This window comes from Phoenix dactylifera, unplaced genomic scaffold, assembly GCF_009389715.1.
Source record: "Phoenix dactylifera cultivar Barhee BC4 unplaced genomic scaffold, palm_55x_up_171113_PBpolish2nd_filt_p 000226F, whole genome shotgun sequence".
In the NCBI taxonomy this organism is placed as follows: Eukaryota; Viridiplantae; Streptophyta; class Magnoliopsida; order Arecales; family Arecaceae; genus Phoenix; species Phoenix dactylifera.
Genome location: NW_024067732.1, coordinates 660,453 through 684,439, shown reverse-complemented (window position 1 = coordinate 684,439; position 23,987 = coordinate 660,453). Strand labels below are relative to the sequence as shown.

The 23,987-nt window shown below is 38.7% G+C and overlaps 1 protein-coding gene and 1 non-coding gene across 2 annotated transcripts; both read left to right on the top strand.

The window, feature by feature from the left end:
* Positions 1–4,171: 4,171 nt before the first annotated feature.
* On the top strand, positions 4,172–22,207 carry LOC103697435 (U3 small nucleolar ribonucleoprotein protein IMP3). The gene is given in 6 exon segments (XM_039117449.1): positions 4,172–4,347; positions 6,598–6,736; positions 6,888–6,995; positions 20,814–20,860; positions 20,863–20,887; positions 21,731–22,207. Coding segments are annotated over 5 exon segments (549 nt in total). The 5' UTR covers positions 4,172–4,347; positions 6,598–6,602; the 3' UTR covers positions 21,966–22,207.
* On the top strand, positions 16,718–16,823 carry LOC120105203. Its single transcript, XR_005507570.1, has one exon. It is a non-coding gene; the product is annotated as a small nucleolar RNA R71 (small nucleolar RNA).
* Positions 22,208–23,987: the final 1,780 nt, after the last annotated feature.

Genomic DNA, 23,987 nt, shown 5'->3' with positions numbered 1-23,987 from the left:
GTAATCATTTTTTTTAATCAATTTAACAATATCAGTTATAATATAGGCATACTATGTTATATTACAAATTGAAAGGCCTAACCTGCATGTTACAATTCCTATTAGTGGACTTAGTTTACAATGCTCATTGCCCTATGAGTGTTGCTAAAATCGTCATTATCATCAAATTATATTTAGCTTTTTATGCACTATTGGTGCATTGTTTGCTTTTTCTATTAAAGGAAGGGAGCAAAATTTGAATACATGTACACTGCATTTGTCAAGAAAGAAAAGCCCTTCAAAAGTTGACCATAGATAGGCAATCCCACTATAAAACCTTTCTCTCTCTCTCTCTCTCTCAAAATAGTTGATAAGAATGTTTAAAAATTAGCAGATAATGTCAATGCCTAACCAAATTGGAGAGGTTTCTTGATCAACCTGGCAAAAGTGGATGTGCACAGGCTCTTTCCAAATGAGCACTATGTGTGCAATGTATGTGGAACTCCTTTCTTGTGATTGAATCTAAAGGCATTTGTAATAACCCCACCCCACCATTTTTCTTTGACTGGATCTCAACTTGGCTAAGCCGACCGAGTCAATTCAGTGTTGAACTCGGCCTTGACGTAGCTAGTTGACTGAGTCGACCTAGTGGCAGACTCACCAGCTAGTGACAGAAGCCCAACCAGGTGAGACCCTGACTCGAAATGCTGGGGAAGGCCGAGGCCTTGCTGCACTTATAACAGGCACGAGACCCTCAGGGTTGGTCGGTCATGCATGTGTGGCAACTAGTGAGAGCAAGTGGTAATGCGTGAGACCCCTCTTCTCCCCCATTTTTTTCTTCTTCTTCTCCCACCTCTCTCTCTTGAATCTCCACTATCGCCTTCCAAATTTATCGAATGTCCTCCGGTTCTAGCCTCTGGAGCCTTGAACTAGTCGCTAGAGCCTATTGTTGGTGGTTCCATTAGCACCAAGGGATTGGACCTCCTATTTTAACCGTGGTAAGGGCATTGGAAACTACCCTATTTTCTCACCAAATCGCATCCCTTTACCTCCCTCTCCACCCCCATGTTCTTCCCCTAGGGTTGCTCGTGAGGTTGGCATGCTCACCTGACCCTGCTGCTTGGTTGATGGTTGGTCCCAAGCTTAGCCAAGGGTGGCCCTGTTTCAAGATAGGGCCACACCTGTCACGACGAAACTGAGCTTCAAGACCCTCTTTTTTTATGGTCTCTACCACTTTGGCCATCGCTCATCTCTCTAACATGGTGGCCAGACGTGGTAACTCGGTCAGAAAATTGATTTGAGCCAAGCTATAGTTTTAGATGCCTTGCTTTCTCAATTGAAAAACACCTAAACCATATTGCAGTCCCTCCTTATTCTTCTTTCCTCCGTTGTTGTCATCTCTATCGCCTCCTCATGGCCAACGATCCTCTTTCACCTCCCAAGGGTGGATGCAAGGCCGGCAAGATAGGTTCACTGCCTTCATTGCGACCATGCCATAGGCCACAAGAGAGGGGTTCAGCCAATATCTCCTCTCCGTTTCCTCTCTCATCCTTCCTCTTCAATCCTATCTCTTGTAAATTGATCTGATTATTATTTTTAGATCAAGGAGAGATCACAGGCACACTTGACTCGAGGAGTGCAGTCCACATCTCAGGTAATTGCAAGCCCTAATCTATTTTTAGGTTAGGAGATAGAGAGTGCTATGGGGGCTAAGTAGGATTGGAGGGACAAGCACCCAGATCTTGGCCACTGGCTGCAAATATGGGATCACAAACCCTACCTTAGGGGGATCTTGGATTGTGGAGTCCTGAGTGAGTCCTACAAATCTAGAGACCACTAGTACATCCAAGAATTTTAAAATAATAACTAAGTTGCTTTAGGGTGTACCTAATAATTAATTTGTTTTGTCCAAGTCGTATGTAGCCTGGGTCGAGAGATTCCTATATTTGCAAGTTAAGCTATAAGCACCTTTACCTCTAGAATTTTATTATGCATGCATTATAATATATATAAAAATATGATTTGCGTAAAAATAAATTATAATATTTGTTATTAATATTTTTAGAAGAATTGTGAAAATATTTGTTAGTTTAGGCATACCTTTGGATAATGAGTTTAAGTTATTTGAAATGAAAAATTGTGAAAATTATTTATTCATAATTATATTTATATTTGAAATAATTATTGTAAATTTTATTCATGAAAATTAATTTTAAAAGTTATGGATAAAGCATAAAAATGCCTCCTTGAATTTGACACTGAATTATGCTGCATCAAAATTCATCTTGATATGTTTTTATGCAACTTATATTGTAAACAATGGTTGATTATTTATTGTTTGCAAAAACTATGATTTTTGGATTGATTATGTTACTAGACTATGGATATTGTATAAATCACTCTCTAGTCCAATTATAATTCGAGCCTAGCGAATGGGGCTGATCGTTGGCTAGACGACAATCTAGGAGCTATTTTTTTTGTCCTAGCCAGGTGGAGCTAATAGTTGGTACATGTTATGGTGCGCATATTTTTCATGTGACTTAGAGCTAGTTTTCTTTTAGGCCCAGCCAGTCGGATCTAATAACTAGCATATATTAATTGTAGGCAAGATTTATGTTTAGGAGCTAGTCTCTTTAGACCTTATCATTGGACTGATCATGGTCGTAGTCGCATAGGCTACGTAATACAAATGCATTTTATCTATTTTATTCGAATATCTTTCCTTGATTAGATGCATTAATGTTTTGAAAATTACGCTTGTATGAATATTTTTATGAAAATTTTATTATGTGTTGACAAGATGCTTTATTGACCGTTGAAAGTTTTTATACCATAAAAAGTTAGTCCTTCTTATATGTAATATGGTTGTTCCTATTAGAGATAAAAGTTGACTTGTTGAGTTAGCTTTAACTTCTTTATCTTCCTTTGATATGTTATTCTTATTTGGGTTCTCAAAAAAAAAGGCTATGATAATTTTTGAATCTATTAAATTTAGATTGTGCTTAGACTATACCTTATCTAAAATCATTAGAATGAATTTGTCCGATGAAACGGTCACAAATCAGTAATTTATCGAATTAATTTTATTAATTTTAGACTTTAGTTGGATTATTCTGTCTCATGAACACTTAATGGTTACATGTTCATTAGAACTAGTAAATAAATAAGTACTTAAAAAATAGCCTTTTGTTTCCTATATTTTACCCTTAGTATTTATTGATGCTAATATTATCTGAGCTATTTTTTGGGGGGATTTTCGACTAGAGTCTATATAGAATATCTAACAGGATTGGATTGGATTTCCTATTGAATCATGAATAGAGTTAGAAGTAGGCTGGGCTGAGCCATGTCCCTACCCAAACTCGATCTTTTTTTTTTTTTTTTGGGACTTCGGGCCGGGCTAGCCTGCTCTCTTCCCTCTAGATAGTATAATAGAATGGGGTCTGTTTAATATGGTATGCTTTATACCATACCACTGTACCATATTCTCCTCCAAGCTTCAGCCCGGCCCGAATCTGATTGGGCTAGACCGAATTATCCGTTTAGGCCAAAAATAGGTACTACCCAAACCCAAATAAAGTTTAATATCTCATAGTATTGTTTCACAAATAAATAAGCTAGTTAAAAATTAGACTCTCTTCAGTAAATGATATATGCTATATTATTCTTAATTAAACCAATTTTAATTTGTTCTTTACTTTCTTATTTTTTTTTTTAAATAACAACGAACAAAAACAAATTGATTTGGGTCTAGGATGGGCCAATGACATATCAGAGCCCGACTTGAAAAATAAATGAGCTCTCTATTTAAGCCCAAATCCAATCTGAATTCTTTCAAACCTAGCTTAAAATCCGACCCAATGGGTCTCAAGCTAGCTCGAGCTCATTTCTAGCTCTAATAATGGATTACACAGTTTGTCTAAGTGAAGCCTATATCAACCCAATTCCTTTCGATTAGAGCTGATCACGGGCCTTCTAGCTCGTCCAGCCTGGTCCAAAATTTTTTGAGCTTGGGTATTAAAAAAGGGCCCATGGGTCGGACCTGGGCAGGAAAAGCAGCCCGATAAAAAAAATTAGGCCGGGCTGTAAACTTTTAAAAATAGCCCGGCCGGGCCGGACCCGGCTATAAAACACCTATTATATGATATAATATATTATAAACTTTTAAGAAACCCTAAACCCCACACGCCCCCCCCCCGCGCCACCCCCCCCCCCAGCCGCTCCCATTTCCGAGTTTCCGCCGGTTTCCCTGTAGCCGCCGCCTCCTCTGGGTGCCGTCGCCTCTTCAACGACCGACCGGCGGCTCTTCGCGTCCTTCTCCACCGGACGGCAACCTCCGCGGCTCCGGTCACCGACTCACAGTCACCGGTAAGATTTTTCTCGTCCTCCTCCTCCTCTTCGAGCTCGGTCCCGGATGGATTTCGCCCGAGCTCGGAAGTCGGAAGTAAAGCCCCATATAGCTTCGAGCCCGGATGAAAGAGAGAGAGAGAGAGAGGTGGTGGGGGGGGGGGAGAGCTCGGAAGTAAAGCCCGGAGCTTCGAGCCAGGATGGAAGAGAGAGAGAGAGAGAGAGAGAGAGAGAGAGAGAGAGAGAGAGAGAGAGAGAGAGAGAGGTGGGGGTGGGGGGGGGGGGGGGGGGGTGGGGGGAGAGGGAGGTTCCTTACCCGTTTTCTGTGGCTGACCGTGACCAAAAGGAAGCAAAGCCCCGTATAAAACGGAAACAGGGGCTGGCTACGAGTCTTCCCCCTTGATGGAAGGGAGGTGGAGAGTTTCCTGGCCTGCAGACTCTGATCATTTCCCCAAGCTTGGAGAGAAATTTGGGAAGTTGGGGATGGTAGTTTTGTTTTGAGTGGAGACCGGAGAGAAAGAGAGAGGAGGGATTTGGTTGGCTACGAGTCTGAAGCCACCCGTATCTTTCATCCCTTCTCTTTTTTGGTTTTGGTCTTGGTTTTCCTTCCCTCACATTACTCCTGATCCAGCTGAGCCATCAGGAAGAAAGATCGGGGGATTGGAGATGGACTCCTTGGAGGGTGGAGATTCTTTTAATTTTCTCCTCTCGGTTTCTTCACTCCTGAGATGGACTTCTGATCCAAACAAAGAAAAAATCGGGCCTGTCACGTCAGGCCTGGGACTAGATTTATAAAATTGGATCGGGCTTGAACAAAAATTTAAGCTCGACAGTCGGGCCGGGCCGGGCCTGGGCATAGCCATCGGGCCTAATTTCTATTGTAGAGCCCGGCCTGGCCTGAGTTTTGATCAGCTCTATAACTGATCCGATTTTTGTGCAAAATTCGATTTTCGAAATAGTACCCTACTGATTTTTATTTTGGGGGAGCTACTAACCTTCTTTACCTCGAGCCGATTTTGGTTTTATTGTAATGGTGTACTCGGAATCGGTGGATCAACATCCAATGATTGGTATAGTTTGCAACTCCGGGTTTGAGGCCATTCACCATATAAACGAAGTACGGGACACCAGCGATCCCTAATCTCTTGCCATTTCCTCTTTGTTCTTTCTCCGTGCTAACCCGCTCTTTTCTTGAACCCTAACCCCTACCACCAAGGCCTCCTCTCCGGCCACCACCACGAGGCTACGACCTCGGCAGCAATCGCCACCGGCCACCAGCGCCACCTCCAGTCCTCTTCTCCACCCCCCAATCGGCCACCACTATCATTTAAAAAGGCGGCCGCCACCACCACTAGTCACCAGTCACAACCGCCACCGCCACCTCTGGCTCTCTTTTCCACCTCCCACCGGCTACCACTACAAAGGGCCGCCACCAAAGAAGGTCGGTCTCCGCTCTTTCCCTTGTATTTATATAATGCCGCAGAATTGTTCGTTAGTCGCTATTTTGATTGTCCTCTATACGTGTTAATTCATGCCGGAACCAAAGCTTGATTTCAGATCTTATTCAAAAAAGATTGAATTGATTTTATCTAGATGCGAGATCCGAAAATAGGCTCGACATGGTGCTAAATAGATAGAGCTTGCTCTCGATACAACGTGCCCCGCAGCTGTTTGGGTGATTTGTGCGTTAGGCGGCGAATTAAGAAAGGCAAGTAAGAAGTGTGTGTGAAAGGCAGAGATGGGGGAGTAAGAGACTAAATGCAGAGCTTTTCGAGGAAGCTCCAACCTCCTGTTGTTGCAAGTACTTTTTGGTTGTTATCCCCTGCAATGAATTCATTCCTAAATTTAAATAGATCTCCTTCTCCTAAAAAGAATGAAGGAGTTACAAGACACGTACAAAGGCCACTTCAAACACTACTTCACCTCCCCTGATAAAAGGAGGTTGTTACAACAACTCTTCTCCAAAAAAAAAACTACCCCTAGGACTCTTCTACCCCTAGGACTCTTTCAAACACCTAGACACGTACATCTTTTATTGAAAGAGAAATGTGGAACACGAACACACCCATGCAAGCACAACCATGTAACGTGGGCACGGTACACTCAAATACTATGCTGGAAACTAGTTTTAATCGGAGCATGATCTACACCCCCCCAGTTTGCACTTAAACTTTTAACTGGTCGATAAAATTGAAGGATATTAACACACAGGCCTTGGAATTGATTCCTTATCTTTCCTGATTCTGATTTTTCTTTCTTGGGTTGTGACAGCAAGCATGAGGAAGTTAAAATTTCATGAGAAGAAGCTCCTGAAGAAGGTGAACTTTATTGAGTATAAAAGAGAAAGGGGTCACCGTGAAGCACTCGTCACACGCCGATACCACCTCACAGAAAGGGATGATTACAAGAAGTAATATTCTTTGTTCCTACTGTTACTAGTTTAATTGGTAAAGTGAGTGCTATTTGAATTGTGGAAACAGTGTGAGATTGTGCCTTTCGAAATATAGGCAAAATGTTATTTTATTCTTGGGTATCTATATATTCTTTCTTTTTCATCTTAGGTATTCGAGTATATGTCGCATGGTACAAAAGCTAGTGGTCCTCCTGAAGCAAATGGATCCAAGAGACCCTTATCGCATTGAGATGACAGATATGCTTCTAGAAAAGCTGTAAGCTGTTGATCATTAGTAAATTTTCTTGTCTTTCTTTTCTTTTTATAAATGCATGCTATTTTACTACTAATTGTTCTTAGCTCTGTATATGGGTCTTTCCCTTATCATCTTTCACAGAGGCTTTCCATTCATTGCGCTTTGGATTCCTCTACTATTATGTCTTGATACATTATTCCTTTGGCATGATGCTCTGAATGATCATTTTGATTGCTTGTTACTAGATGTGTATTACTTTTGAGTTCGACTATATCTCTTAGGTGGTGTTTGGCTATGGAATGATATTGTTGGTATAATCTGTTCCTAAATTTCTTTAATTAGGTTATTTCAGAGATTAAACAAAACAATCCTGAATTATGTTTGGTTCAAAATCTGTTATTCTTCAGGTGTAGTGCAGTTTGAATGCTGTTTCGTTGTAAGAATGAGATTAAGGAGGCCAAGTGTAACATCGTTTTGGTTTTCTTTCTTTGTTTTTCTTTGTTATTATATTGTTCTTTGTGCTATGGTAATGGTAATATTATTTTCAATATTAAACATAAAAAATTAATTCATTCAATAATCTATTATGGTCTCGATATCTTTGTTTTTGATTGGATTGCAGCTATCATCAAAGTGTTATCCTTTTGAATTAACCATGTCCATCATAGATACATGCATACATAGAATTTTTCATGATTACATGTCCAAACCAATTTCTTGGAATTTTCACCCCAATCATATTACTTCATTGTAATGGAACCATCTGTTTGCAAATGTCAGTTTTCTTTCACATTACATTTCAATGGACTCCATTATCTAAACATTTAGTTTGCAACTTTGCATTGTAGTAAAGCCATCCATTTATGAACCAAGAATTTAGGTGATATTCTTTACCAATATACCAATTTCTGGATTGCATGTAAATGAATAGATGGTGTCAGGCAGGAAAACTATGAAACTTTACATCTAAAAAAGGTTTTCAATATTTGCTCTTATCACTGACCACACAATATCAGCATGCTAGCAGCAAAAAACTGGAGCATGTATTTCATTAACCAGAGTGGGTTAAAACTCTGAAACTATGGACCTTGGAGGCTCAAGTACAGCTAGTTAAATTGAGCCATTTGCAGCCATATGGATGTGTACCTATACTATATATGCTGCAATCCTGCAATATAACAAAGAATGACTAGAATTAAAAAGAAAAGCGAAAAAGATTGTGGCTTCAATCGCACAAATTATGTATCAAATGTTTTCTAATCGATCCTTGACGTATCAAGATATCTCTAACGGCCTTGACCATTGTGACACACATTGATCCATCAAAAGGACAACTGTTGGGAGAGAAGAGGGGGAGGGGGCAGAAAGGTAGAAAAATTGAGTTTGTCAAGGTTTTATGAGAAGGGGAGCGGAATTATGCAAGATTGACTGATCTATTGGCCTAGGGTGCTGATCGGCCATCAATTACTTACACTAGGTGTGGGGAAGGTGAGAGATGATGATGGGAAGATGGCATTGCCACATGGGGCATGAGAGAGGAGTAAAAACAAAGGTTTTGCATGGGAGAGGAGAGAGAAAAGAGAGCTGATGGGGTATTTTTGGTATGGGCTCCGTGTTAAAATTATGGAATAAACTTCTGTGTCTCTCCTAGTAAAGAAGTTTAATCTGGGTCGTTCAGAGGAAATTTATGAGCCTAGTTTATGCTAGGTTAAAAGCGTTAAGTTTAGGTTGTTTGGCAAAATAAAAGGGTTGAGTGCCCTTTTCTTCCCTGAACCAAATGCTGCCTTAATATTATTGCAGCCTTAGGGTCATGCAAGTGTTATTTTTGGGAAAAAGTAGGGTGATGGAAGCATGCTGGCATATCATTTTTTATGTCTATGGAGAGTTTCTACTTGGTGTAATACTCCTTAATTTAGCTTCTTTACTTTCTAGTAGGTCAAAAATAGCCTTGTTTGGGAAAATAGAGGTTTTGATGTCACAAAGCATCACAGTTTGATTAGGATCAGTAGTTAGTTATAAGTTACTTTGAGGAATTGCTATAGTGATGATATTTTTCTTGCTATAGGAGTGTGTATCTTATATTGTTATTCAGAGCTATAAAAGTGGCAACTGGATATTGATTAGTTAGCTTAAGAACTATCGGTCATAACCTATCTCTCCATCTTTTCCCCCCTCTCTTACCTTATTCTTGTACCATTTATTCTGCCCCCTCCTTCCCCTTTCTCTCCCTCCCTCCCTTGTTTAGCTTAATTAGTGCCACCCATATATTTGTTTCTGATCCTTTGCTTTCTTTTGATTTCTTCTCCCCTTTTTTTCCTCTTCTATCTGTCTATCATCTAAACTCTCCCCCCCTTTCTCTCACTTCTCTTTCTTGAAAACCTAGCCCTTCTTTCATTCTTTTCTTAATTATTCCTTCCCCTTCCATTAGCTCAATCTTCTTCTCTTTATTCTTTTTTATTTAGTCTTTTATTATTTTTCCAGATTTACCTTAACCCCATGATTAAATTCGTTTTACATCAATTTGGTATTTATGGAAATTTGAGTAGTTGGAAAAAAGTTGCTATTCATGACACACTCTATGTGATGAAGATTTAACTGATGCAAGAAATTTGAAAATATGTTATTTTAATGAGATTAAAAAAACATTTGTCCCAAAGTGAAGTTTCTACACTTGACAGCTAAGCAAAGCGATTTCTTAGAATGAATCATGGGATGAAAATTGAAAATTAGAAAGGTTTTCAGGGGTATAGAACCCCACAAATAGAAATACTAGTTTTTAGTTTGAAATCTTTTCTAATGTAATCATGGAGGATTAGAGGGCTATGGCGAAATGGAAAAGAGTTGGTTGTACAGGGGGTTTAGTTTGAACTTGTTACATTGTATAGATGTAGGAGGGTTTTTACATTACTTTGGTTGTCGCCTTTTATTGTTTGGAAGGGGTTGTGTCTTGGGAGCCATTTTTAAGAGATTAAGGCGTCGGTTGGTAGGGTTGTTGGTAGTAGAGCTTTCGGAAGTAGAGTTTTTTGAAATAGAGTTTTTATAAAAAGCTATTTGCTGATAACTACATTTCTAAAGTGCTGAGAGACTTTAATATGTGTTTGGTAAACAAACTAAGAAAGTACTTTTGGTATAACAAAATGACTATAAAAGACATTGCATGGTATTATACAACTGATTATAATAAAATATAATATATATTAATACATAAATATATAATATAGCATAATATTACTATAATGTAATATAATATTATTATAAATAGTAATATAATATTGTATACTATCGCATAATAATATAACATAATTTGATATTATATAACATAATATATCAATGTATTATGATATAATGTAATATAATATTATATTTATAGTATAATACAATAATAAAGGTATAAAATATTATAATTATTATAATTATATATTATTATTATTATTTTTTGTAATTATTATATTTTATTATAGGTATTTTGATCCAAAAAGAAAAATTTGTATAACTTAAAATAACTTTCCGACGAGGCCTAAAAGTGCTTTTATAGGAATAGAAAATGCTTTCTGGCCCTCCAAAAGCTCTGCCAAACGAAGCCTAAGGAATCCTTTGCTAATTTAGGTTGTATTTTCTAATTGATTAGAGAAAATTATGGACTTAATGTAGAGATTGGGTTAAATGAACCGCTTGTTAATGAGACGGTTATATATGTTATGGGCAATGAGAAAGGCTCTGCCGCTTCTTAAGTTGTCAAAAATTTATTTGGCCGCATGAAAGTGTGTATATAATGACAATAGAATAGGGCAATTGATAGGCTAACCTTATGAGGAAAAAAGAGGAGAGGAAGTAGTATGAATGAGAAATAAGGAAATATAGGAATGACAAGAGGTGGCTATCCATTTGGGGCATCAGCTCTGTTGATTAAATTTGAGAAAATCTCTCTTATCCAAAAACTCAATCTCAACTCATGATAGTCATGATTTTCGGCTGTAAGATAAAATTCAGTGTTTCCCTTTAATTTTCCTTTTAGTTTTATCAATTCTATATAAAAGAAACATTGCTCTCTCTCTCTCTCTCTTCAAGTTCATGAATTCAATTGCCAATCAGAATTATCCATATAATCTGAAATTATTGAAAATCTAGATCCAAACAAGCATTTAGATCTAGACTTTATTGTGAAAGAAATCAAGACAGGTATATGTCACTTTTCTTTTTATAGAAAAGCAGCATGTTAGTAAGAATTTTTCTGGTGCATTTTAGGTTGATTATAGGTTCAATTCAGGAAGTTCTAGAATCATTTCTAGTTAGATATCATTATATATGTGGATGTAAATTTTATTATTGGATTAAAAATTAGAGGATTACTTATAAACTTATGATCGGTTCTTTCAATTTCAAAAGTAAACCACGCAATAGCATGTATCCTGTAGGATAGTGATTACGGGTGTCGGTCCACAGGGATTGGAGACAAGTTATTTTTCTTTAATAATAAATCAAAAAGAAGAGTTTGCTAACTTAATTATACTGAATTAATCTATGAGTACGAATTGAAATTTATCAAAGTAGATGGATCTAGGGTTTGGAATCCACTGCGTAGCATTGCATTAGGGACTGTGTTCTTAATTTTTATCTTTTGGAGAGGCATGCAAATTGGCTACAAGCCTTTTAAAATAAAAACATAAAGAGTTCTAGGAAGATCCATCTTCGGTATAGCATGAAGTGTCTACCTAAGTATGCTAATCTAGGATGCAGCACACTTCATCTTCCTAGGCATGGATCATCTTAGACTACTTTAGCAAACATGATTAGTAACTAGCATGCTCAAAGTTTAAATATCATAAAGGAATATTTCATTAAAAATAAGAATTTAAACAAGCTCCAAAATAATAAAAAAGTAAGAACTACAATTGCCCTGATACATTGCTAAGGCTTCATCCAGCCCTAGATTGGACGTTTAGCCGCGCATGGCTTCCGGACGTCCTCCCATCTTCATAATAAAATTAAAAAAACTCTTCCCTGGCATCCCAGCGTCCCTTCAAAACTCCTCTATCCTTCCCGGTCCTCCCTCTTGTTCGCAGAGTAATCTCCTCTTTTATAGCCCCCCCTTCTTCTCACGGTTTCATTCAAAATTTAAATTCAATTCTCCGCAGAGCTGATTTGCTCCAGCTGGATGACTGGATCCGGGGGATTTGAAGTTAATTCATATGGGGAAAAGCTGGATCTTGGCTTTGCGGAGGGGAGGAATCCGGAAGCTGAAGTGTTGATCGCGGAGAAGAGTTGGAAGCGAAGGCTGGATCCTTGCGGGCAGTGGGCGTGATCCGATGCTTCTTCAACGCGGAAGATGATCTGGATTTGGTGGAAGGTGAATAACGATCGATCACGCTGAGATGCACAGAGGATGTGGACGAGAAGAAGGCTGCGGACGTGCTGGGATGCGATCTGATCTTGAAACAGGGGATTTTTTTGGCCGTGATCCGGAGGGAATGGCGTTGGATTTGTGAATCAGCTGGGAGGAAACCTTTGGGCGCGGAAGGAGTGGAGGATTGGGTTGGATGATCTGCCGATTTTTGGGAAGAGAAATTCCCTGCTTCGGGCGCTGGATTGGAGGGGAAGAACGTTCTTTTTCTTGCTCTGTTTTGCTGGGAAAGTAGGCAGCCGTGAGGAGGCGGGGACGCGGGCTGATGCGGAAGACTTGCTGGGCAGATCGCGGGATGCTGGGGAGGACTGGAAGATTGATGATTTGCCGATTTTGGGAGGATTGCATCGCGGGAGGGACGCGGAGAAGGCTCAGATGCGATTGAATGCGAACGGGAGGAAGCGGAAGGAATGGATACGGCTGAGCTGGGAGATGGGCTCTGTTTTGGAGCAGGGGGAAAACATGTGGTTTTTAAGTCGTGAGCTGGGATTTATTCGGGGAAGGAGATGAAGATGCTGAGATTCAGAATCGGCTGGGAGTTCTTTGAACGCGGAAGCGGGGGAGGATGCGGAGGATCATGCGGCTTGTTCTGAAACAGGGGAAGAGAAAAAAATAAAATAAAATAATGTTGAAGATGAATACGGGAATGAGGGAGATATGTGAATTTTTTTATTATTTATATTTCTTCTTTTTTTTAGAAAAGTGGTTGGGGTCCACTCGGGTAGGTTGGAAGGGTTTTGTTCTGAATCTAAAATAAAGGAAGTTTGGACACGTGGAGAAAATGGGAGAGGCCTCTATTTTGCTAGGTTGGGAAGCTTGGTGTAGACGGGGAAATATGACATGGACAAAGGAATGGATAGCTTCATGCACATGTGGGAGAAAGTAGTCCACACATAAAACAGATTGGGACTAGTTCGTGAATGGGATGACTCGACCTGCACACACATTAAACTAAATCAATATAGAAAATTAAACCAAACTTGAATTACCTCTAATAATTTATTAAAATGCAATGAAGAGGGGAAACACATTTTCTTATGTTTAAATTTAAAATATGTGAATAACAATAATAATAAGTGCTATGTAAAATAGATAAATTTATACATTATTTAGCACTTATCACACCCCAAACCTACATTTGCTAGTCCTCGAGCAAAATAGAAAAGAAATTAACTCACTTTCGCAGGAATCGCGATTGCATTTACCGTATGCAATAAGGCTTTAAACCCCTAGGTGGCCCTAGTGGACGAGTTTTGTCTCGTGAGGGTTTCCAGTGATGATACCCACAAACTTCAATATTAAAATAAATCATTTATTGTTATGATTATTTTATTTTATTTATTTTATTTTATTTTATTTTATTTTTTTTATCGATTGATCTATGAAGTGAAAATCAAATTCCAAATGCATACTAGCTAAGAATTTCAAAAACTTCTTTTTTTAAATTAAAATCTAATTTAAGATACATAAATGATAAGAATTTTAAAGCACACACGGTTTTATTTACTAAATCAGCCCAAATTCTAGGTTAGTATGCAATCTAAGTTAAAGTCATTAAGTTTCCATTTAGGGAGTTGTAAGACTTATTTATACTGGAGTGCTCGGTGAAATCTGGACCGCACACAAGCTAAGAGTTCGGATCTCCAAAATATTGCTAATACTAGTAGTTTCCAAGGATTGGTCGAAAGGACCTGCTCACTGATTCAAAATCATCTTATCTGCAGGATTTCGAGAGTTGTGGATGTTTACTTTAGTACCTCACGGGCTTTATCTGTAATATTCCAGTTTACTCGAATTTTTACAACGACGGCTTTCACACTATTGTCTTTTTCAAGGTCAATACAGAGTTTTTTTTTGTTTTTTTAATTATTTTTTATAAAAGATATATAAATTGTGCACTTTTACTCTTGTGGTGATTTCTCCGTGTAACGAGCAGTCAGTCGATAACTCTCACACCAGTTGGCATAAGGTGTCGGGCATCAAAACTCCCCTACGGACTTATGCTCGGAGTTCTCATCACAAGCCCACTTGACCTTTGACAATAGGTAGCCCTTTTCGATGTTTCTGACTAAATCCATTTTTATTGATGATTTTTTTTTTTGAATTAGATAAGTATGATTCATCAGGGTCCAAGGTTGCTACTATACTATCAACATATTGTCGAGCCTAGACTTTAGAAGGGTCGGCCAGTGTGTAGTGAAATTCCAAAGTATTAATTAGCTTACAACTCCCTAAGAGAGACTTAATAAAAAGAACTTAAATTTATATTACTTCCGACTAGTCATTGGGGCTTTTTAGATTTATATACCTTGTGTATTTATCATTCTCGCATTCATGTATAGAAATTAGGTTTTTAAAAAACAAAACTTTTTTTAATTTAATTTTTTTTTATTATTTATTATTATTTTATAAAAAATGAAATGAACACATTTTTTTCTTATTTTTTTTTTTGGGATGAAAATCAAGATGAATACCCCCAAACCTAAACCTAACATTATCCTCAATGTTAAAAAAAATCTAAGAGAATTGGGTTGCCTCCCAACAAGCGCTAAGTTTATTGTCTTCAGCCAGACACAGTGAGGTAGTTTTTGCATCTCTTTCTATGAGTTCATCTATTTTGTTTATCATAAAACACTCAACTTTCCTCGCGGGTTGGTCGTCCGCATTGAACACATTTAATTTTACCTTCATGTTCCCAAATGATATGTTCATTATCCCTGTTCTACAATTGATGCATGCATTGGCTGTTGCTAAAAAGGGCCGCCCAAGGATCATGGGGATTTGTTTCTTAGGATTAGGTTCATGTTCCATATCAAGGACAACGAAATCTACTGGAAAATAGAATTTGTCTACCTTGACAAGAACATCTTCAATTATCCCACGTGGTGTTTTTACAGATCGATCAGCCAATTGAAGGGATACCGAGGTTGGTTTTAACTCACCTAACCCAATTTCTCATAAACTGAATAAGGTAAAAGGTTGACACTTGCCCCTAGATCTAAGAGTGCTCGATCAATGAAATTATTTCCTAAGACACAGGAGATGGTGGGAGCACCAGGATCTTTGAATTTCGGAGGGGTGTTGTGTTGGAGAATAGAACACACTTGCTTAGTTAGGAAGACCTTTTTAGGCACATGTCTTAGATTTTCGCTTTTGGGTACAAAGGTCTTTGAGAAATTTAGCATAGGAGGAAACTTGTTTAATAGCATCAAGAAGCGGAAGGTTGATTTTCACTTGTTTGAAAAACCTCCATTATTTCCTCTAGTGAAGTTCCCTTTCTGTCAAAGGGAGAGGGTGAATTAAGAGCTTCAGGAAATGGGGCCTTTGGGATATGAGTTTTGGCAGAAGGTGGACTAGCTGAAGAAGAAGAAGGTTTTAGATTTTTATTTGACACATGTCTATCCTCTTCTTCATCTTCCTTATTGTTATCTTCCTCAATCTTATTGTCTACTACATGTCTACTCCTTAGGGTAGTTAAAGCATTTGGCTTGTTCATGATGAATTGCATTTAGTTGATTTTCTTGAGCCATGTATTGTCCCCTAGGATTACTTAATGGTTGGCTTGGAAGCTTTCCTTCCTCTCGCTTGTTCAGTGCATTAGCTAGTTGCCCCATTTGGGATTCTAGCTTGGCGATGGATTGCGTGTGAGAGTGCACCAATTGTGTAATGGTTTCCAAACCTTGAAGGGCGTTCAACACTTTCTCCTCAAAGGCTGTGTTTCTTTGGGATGGAGGAGTGTGTTGAAATTGAATCGAGGGACGGTAGGGATGAATATTTTGTGGGGTTTGAAAATTATGAGGATTTTGAAAATTTTGGGAATAGGGTTGGGCTGTATTCGAAGCTTGCTGCTTCCAAGAAAAGTTTGGATGATTTCGCCATCCCGAGTTATATGTATTGGAAAATGGGTCATTACCCGGTCTAGGCTGTGTTTGAGCAGCATTGATGTGTTCTTGCACGAGTTCGAAAAATTGGGGCGCTGAAGGGCACTCATGAATAGGGTGGGATGGGCTAGAACAGATAGTACACACTTGTGCTTGGAAAGAGTTCATGTAATGCCCACCTATCATCAGTTGGTCAATCTTATGGAACAATGCATCTACCTTGCTAGACAGGTCCATAGAATGACTTATTTCATAAATGGTCCCTTTTCTTTGAGAACTCAGGGTGCTTGACGAGAACAGGAAGCATAGTGGAGGGAGTTTTCATTTAGATTTTCAAATAATTGCCATGCTTCATGCTCATTTTGAAGCATGAATGTCCCCCCCGCATGCAGCATCGATCATCTGACGGTTTCGTTCAGTCAATCCGTCATAGAAACATTGCATTAGCTGGCCACTTAGGTATTTGATGATGAGGGCATTTACGGATTAGGTCCCGAAATCTCTCCCAAGTTTCATGAAATTCTTCTCCCTCAGTTTGGGAGAAGCTTGTAATGGCACGTCTAAACTGGTTCGTTCTTCCTATGGAAAAGTATTTTTTTAGGAATTCTTGTTGCATTTGATCCCAAGAACGAATCGAGTTGGCTTCTAAAGAATTCAGCCATTGTTTGGCTCTATCTTTAAGGGAGAAGGGAAATAATCTAAGTTTCAAAGCATCATCAGTGAAATTCTGAAATCTTGACAGTAGTGCAAATCTCAAGAATTCATCTAAGTGTTTATATGGGTCTTCGTTGGTGAGCCCATAAAAAGATGGGAGCATTTGGATCACACTAGACTTTATTTCATATTGTACAGCTGCTACTTCAGGTAATCGAATGCAAGATGGGGAACTGTAAATGGTGGGAGTAAAGTACTCCCTCAGGAGTTTGGGTTGTTCTTCAGCCATCTCAGGAGGTGGGGATGATTCTAATGTTCTGATCTCAGCTCAAATATTCCTAAGGGTCGTTCTATTTCAGGGTCAAAAGGTAATAGGTCACGTACTCTAAACGACTCCCTTGCATACACTAGTACTTGATCAGTCAAGCATTCAATAAAAGATAAACACATCAATCCTGTATTTGTCCTAAAATCACTAGACAGCTCCTAACTGGTTTGAAGAGGGCAACCTAAGCCTTCAATCCGGTCTAATGAACCGAGTTGACCAGGTAAGCTCCCAGGTAAGTGGAGGGGGTCACGATGCATTCGCAAAGGTCCCACTTAAAACCCCACTTGCCTTCGAACAGATGAACTCTCCCCCTTATAGGGACAAAGTTTGCCTAGACATCAACTAAGCCACAGAGCGAAATTGGTGCAACTTTCGGTGATCTTCGTCCTATTGAGCTCGAATGTCCCTAGGAGCCAACGTCTAATTGATTTTAATTAAAGTGATACTATGTGAGATTGAGTTCACCTAGTTGGGCAAAATCCGGGTGATGAAATCCGGCTCTTATCTTGTGGGGTGATTGCCCTTACTATGTGCGGATTAATTTGTGTATGTGTATCAGCATGCATTCACCTTTTGCTGAAATTAAAATCAAACAATCACTACAAATTTCAAGCTAATAATTAATTTAATAAGAAAGGTTTAGAGGTTACCAAAGGGAATTTTCCCAGCAATTTAAAATTTTTTTTAGGCAAACCTTTACAGCATTCCTTTTCCAGCAATTCTCTTTTTATCATCCCAGATTTTTTTGCTCAATTCCTGAACAATATAAAAAGAAAATTAAAAATTAGTAAGAGAGAAAAAAGATAAAAAAGTAACAACAATAGAAAATATTTTTATTTTAGATATATATATTTTTAAAAAAAGTTTTTTTTTGTATTTTTTTTAATGATAGGAAAAAACTTGCTAGCAATCCCGGCACGGCGCCAAAAATTGATCTTCTTTAATTTCAAAAGTAAACACCAATAGCACGTATCCTGTAGGATAGTGATTACGGGTGTCGGTCCATAGGAATTGGAGACAAGTTATTTTTCTTTAATAATAAATCAAAAGAGAGTTGCTAACTTAATTATATTGAATTAATCTATGGTACGAATTGAAATTTATCAAAGTAGATGGATCTAGGGTTTTGGAATTCCGCGTAGCATTGCATTAGGACTGTGTTCTTAATTTTATCTTTTGGAGAGCATGCAAATGGCTACAAGCCTTTTAAAATAAAAACATAAAGAGTTCTAGGAAGATCCATCTTCGTATGCATGAAGTCTACCTAAGTATGCTAATCTAGATGGAGCGCGCTTATCTTCCTAGGCATGGTATCTTAGACTACTTTAGCAAACATATAGTAACTAGCATGCTAAAGTTTAAATATCATAAAGGAAATTTCATTGAAAATAAGAATTTAAACAGCTCTAAAATAATAAAAAGTTAAGAACTACAATTGCCTGATACATTGCTAGGGCTTCATCCAGCCCTAGATTGGACGTTTGCCGAGCATGGCTTCCGGACGTCCTCCCATCTTCATAATAAATAAAAAAACTCTTCCCTGGCATCCCAGCGTCCTTCAAAACTCCTCTATCCTTCCCGTCCTCCCCCCCTGTTCGCAGAGTAATCTCCTCTTTATAGCCCCCCCTTCTTCTCCGGTTTCATTCAAAATTTGAAATCAATTCTCCGCAGAGCTGATTTGCTCCAGCGGATACTGGATCCGGGGATTTGAGTTAATTCATATGGGGAAAAGCTGGATCTTGCTTTGCGGAGGAGGAATCCGGAAGCTGAAGTGTTGATCGCGGAGAGAAGAGTTGGAAGCGAAGGCTGGATCCTTGCGGCAGTGGGCGTGATCCGATGCTTCTTCGCGGAAGATGATCTGGATTTGTGGAGTGATAATGATCGTCACCGCTGATGCACAGAGGATGCGGCGAAGAAGGCTGCGACGTGTGGATGCGATCTGATCTGAACAGGGATTTTTTTGGCCGTGATCCGAAGGAATGGCGTTGGATTTGTGAATCAGCTGGGAGAAACCTTTTGGCGCGGAAGGAGTGAGGATTGGGTTGGATGATCTGCCGATTTTGGGAAGAGAAATCCCCTGCTTGGGCGCTGGATTGGAGGGAAGACGTTCTTTTTTGCTCTGTTTTGCTGGGAAAGTAGGCAGCCGTGAGGAGGCGGGACGGGCTGATGCGGAAGATTGCTGGGCAGATCGCGGATGCTGGGGGACTGGAAGATTGATGATTTGCCGATTTGGAGGATTGCATCCGGGGAGGGACGCGGAGGCTCAGATGCGATTGATGCGAACGGGGAAGCAGGAATGGATACGCTGAGCTGGGAGATGGGCTCTGTTTTGGAGCAGGGGAAACATGGTTTTAATTGAGCTGGGATTTATTCGGGGGAGATGAAGATGTTGAGATTCAGAATCGGCTGGAGGAGTTCTTTGACGCGAGCGGGGGAGGATGCGGAGGATCATGCGGCTGTTCTGAAACAGGGAGAGAAAAAAATAAAATAAAATAATGTGGAAGATGATACGGGAATGAGGTATGTGAATTTTTATTATTTATATTTCTTCTTCTTTTTTTAAAAGTGGTTGGGGTCCATCGGGTAGGTTGAAGGGTTTGTTTTGATCTAAAATAAAGAGTTTGGACACGTGGAGAAAATGGAGAGGCCTCTATTTTGCTAGGTTGGGAAGCTTGGTGTAGACGGGGAATATGACATGAAAGGAATGGATAGCTTCATGCACATGGGGGAGAAGTAGCCAACATGAACAGATTGGACTAGTTCGTGAATGGGATGACTCGACCTGCACACTTAACTAAATCAATATAGAAATTAAACCAAACTGAATTACCTCTAATAATTTATTAAATGCAATGAAGGGGAGAACACATTTTCTTATGTTTAAATTTTAAAATATGTGAATACAATAATAATAAGTGCTATGTAAAATAGATAAATTTATACATTATTTAGCACTTATCAACTTATCATGTTTTACAATCCTGTGCCCACTCATGTTGTGTGACGGACAAAAAATAAAACTCCATAGAGTGAAAGATGGTTTACATATTTGACTTCTTATTTTTCTTAGTGCATTTCTTTTTTCCATCCTTCATGGTGACTGGGCTTCTAAGCCCTTATTGATCTATACTTATTGTTAAATTATTTGGGATACCATAACAGTTTCTACATGATGTTTTCTCATTTGAGCATTCTACCTGCTATGATTTTGCACAACTCTTGAAAGTCAACAGATGCTCATTTCTCTTTTTCATAAGGAGGGCTGACATATATGTAGCCCTTTGTTCGTTTTAGAAATTTGAGGTATCTAAGACTATTTCTGTTGTCTAATGATAGAATGACTAGCATTAAGCTGTGATGTAGAGATCTTATGAGGTTCAAGCATCAATATTTATACTTTGATTTCAACTTCAGTTATTTACTGGAAAATGTGGTTGTTGGTTTTCCTTTTATGCAAGAATCTTCTTTATAAAAAATGTTTTACTCTTCATGTTTTTCAAATACTCGGAGAGCAATATGTTATGTTAGTCACGATTAGATATTTTTTGCTTCTGATACCTTTCCATGTATTTCAGTTACAATATGGGTGTGAGCTCAACAAAAAAGAGCTTGGCAAAGTGTGAAAATTATCAGTGAGTTCATTCTGCAGGTAAATACATTTCTTATCTTAAGAGAATGAATAGAGACTTTTCATGCTGCTGTCAGATTCTCCTTTCCTAATTGTCCTGTTAGATTCATAAAGAGAGAGGCAATTGTGACAAGGGATTGAGATATCTTTGTTTACTATTGTGGTTGCTCATTACTGATTTAATACTTCATAGGACACCATCATAGAGACTTCTAGTCCATGGGCAACATCAGCAACAGAGGTGATGTATCGGAAAAAAACATAGCAAATAATCCAATGTTGACCTCTTTGGCTATCCATTGTTAATGCAGCTTGCATCTAACGGACCAAAATCATTGAGTCGGCATAATACTTCTCCAGTACCTCTAGTTATAGCATATGTTTGTCTGTTATTCTACTTCTGTTACCTATGCTTCTACTTTGGCACACACTCTTGAAATTCTTATTTATAATCTTTGATGTCTTTCTGATCTGACTAGATTTGCTAATTGAGACGGTCTTTCGTCTTCTTTTTTGCTTTGCAAGCTTTTAATTTCAATCTGGGCTCAAATAACGCACATACTTAATGATGGTTAGCAAGTAGTAACAACCATAACTAATTGTTAGCTAGTAAGTAGCAACAACCATAACTCGTAGTTATGCAGGAGCCCCATATTTCCCCTCAGTTGGTACTTATTAGTTCAAATTATTAACTAGTCTGTTTGTCAGTTTTTTGTATCTTTTTTGAAGAGCTGTGACCCGCATCCGAACTAATCTATTTTTTCAATGTTAGATATTGCTGCTGTATTACTATGTCTAATCAAGATAGGAAAAGGGCCCCAGGGAAGAACTGACTGTCTTTCTCTCTGGGATGCTGTGTTTCAGACGTAGGTTGGCATCTGTTCTGGTGAACCTGAAGTTTGCTGAGCATCTAAAGGAGGCTGTGACATACATTGAGCAGGGGCATGTACGGGTAGGACCAGAGACGATCACTGATCCTGCATTCCTTGTGACAAGGAACATGGAAGACTTTGTGACCTGGGTGGATTCTTCGAAGATCAGAAGAAAGGTGATGGCGTATAATGAGAGATTGGATGACTACGATGCACTGAATGCATAATGTAAGGTTCTTTTCTAATTAAATTCTCTTTTTTGAGAGGCTAGTCATGAAAGTAGCTGTACTTTTTGTGGTGGAGCCAAGGTTCTTGTAAACTTGCCAATATCATGTTGTGAATCATGGTAGTGAATTCTAACATCTTTTGATATAGTTATTTCTGTTGTCTGCTCTTGTTATGGATAATGAGTCTTGGAGCAGAGCAATATGATAAGTAGGATTCATAAGTAGGATTCATACTTATTTTCCTTTCCTGACTCATGATTGCCTGACCACTAGATAGGCTCGGCTTTATTTGAGATCAGATGGATTGAGATTGTTAATTCAGAAGAAAAGTAATTGGTGTTGGTTATAGACTGCTGCGAGTTGCCCCTTGCTATCAGAAGTGATGGGGCTAGTGTTAAAACTGTGATGATGATGATCTGAACTCCACCATAGATTTAAATCTAGGCACCTCCTGATGAATGTGATGAGGTAGCCCGACTGCATTAGAAACTCATGGGCTTAGATGCTATGACCCAAACTGTCTCATGGTGGTCTGGGTTTGTCTAAAGGTCCTATTCACTAAATACTTTGTTCATGACTATGCTTATAAATTGAGAAATCATTGGTTTAAGCAATGTGGGGTTCAAATGGAAGTCCACACTAGAGTCTGTATGGAAAACATCCTTGAGCTAGAGTAATATTTTAATTGTGAGGATGCTTTAGTGCTGATGCCTTCAATTCGAAGGGCTAATGTATAATTTGCACTGTCAGGATTTGCACTCACTTCCCTCGCATAGCGGAAGGAGGGTGGGCAGTTTGCTTTTCCGCTTGGCCATGGCTGCCTTGTAGAGCGGCCAAGGTTGCTATGAGGAAAAAGCTCGAATTCGAAAAATTTGCCTGTGCAAGGCAGTTTGGGTTGAATAATATCTGCAACTTGATTGATGTTCTTGGATATTATACATGATTCTTAAAACAATTTTTTTTGTTTAGTGGAAGTGTTGCAACCGAATTTGGAACCAGCCAAAATGCCTAAAATATCACCTCTCCTTAATGATCATCTATGACTTCTTGGAAGCCTAATGCCATCCCCGGCTAGGCAAAATATAGACCTCTGTTAAAAAACTACCTTTAGGTTCCTTGTGGATGCTCTGTAAATTTTGACTTTTGTTGTTCAAACCATTATAGATAATGTCGATGAGGCTATATTGAAATGACATCAGTATCAAGTTGATGGATCAAAAGCAAGTTATGTGATTCGAAACATCCCTAGTGAATTAAAGATAACTAAAGTTTACAGTAATGAACGCTGATTCCTTCAGCCATCAGCCAAGTTTTATGGTAGAAGTTTTAACAAACTCATGATTCCTAAATCTTGTTTCACTGAGATGTTCTAACCAACCATCTTTCTTCTTGCAAAGATATACAATCATCAATATGGAGACAACAGACACGTACATAACTCTAGAAGACTGATGTATGATGAGGCAAGCAGGTGGATAACCACATGCAACTTGTAATTCTATCAGTCAGACTATCCATAAGCAGAAAGAAACCAAATATTTATTTCGAAATTAACCGAATTTCTCTTTGGAAGGTGCTTCCCTTATGAAACAACGGCGGGCAGATTAATTTTTTTCGAGTATCTACTTTTGCGTCTTGTGCTGCTCGGTTAATGCACCCTGAGAGTGATCATGAGGTTGATTTATGTGTTCTTGAGGTTAAACAGGTGGATACCTGTTATCATCATAGGTGTAGGAGGAAATGGCAGCAGCAGGGAGTGGACCACAATTCAGAGAGTTCTGAAGGAGCTAAAAATTGTGTGGTTCTTCCAAAACCCAGTTCTGCAAGCAATTGGTGTTGCTTCATAAACGTATCAATTGAGTTCAGAAACGTATGTAGCTTCATAAATGTAATCTGTTTCAAATGTTATCTTGCTTGTGGATTGAATTTGCAGTGCACATTTTATGCAGGGTTCATACGCACAACCTGAAGAAGAAGAAAAAGATTTATGGTATACAAAATGTGACTTCATTTCCCCTCCGA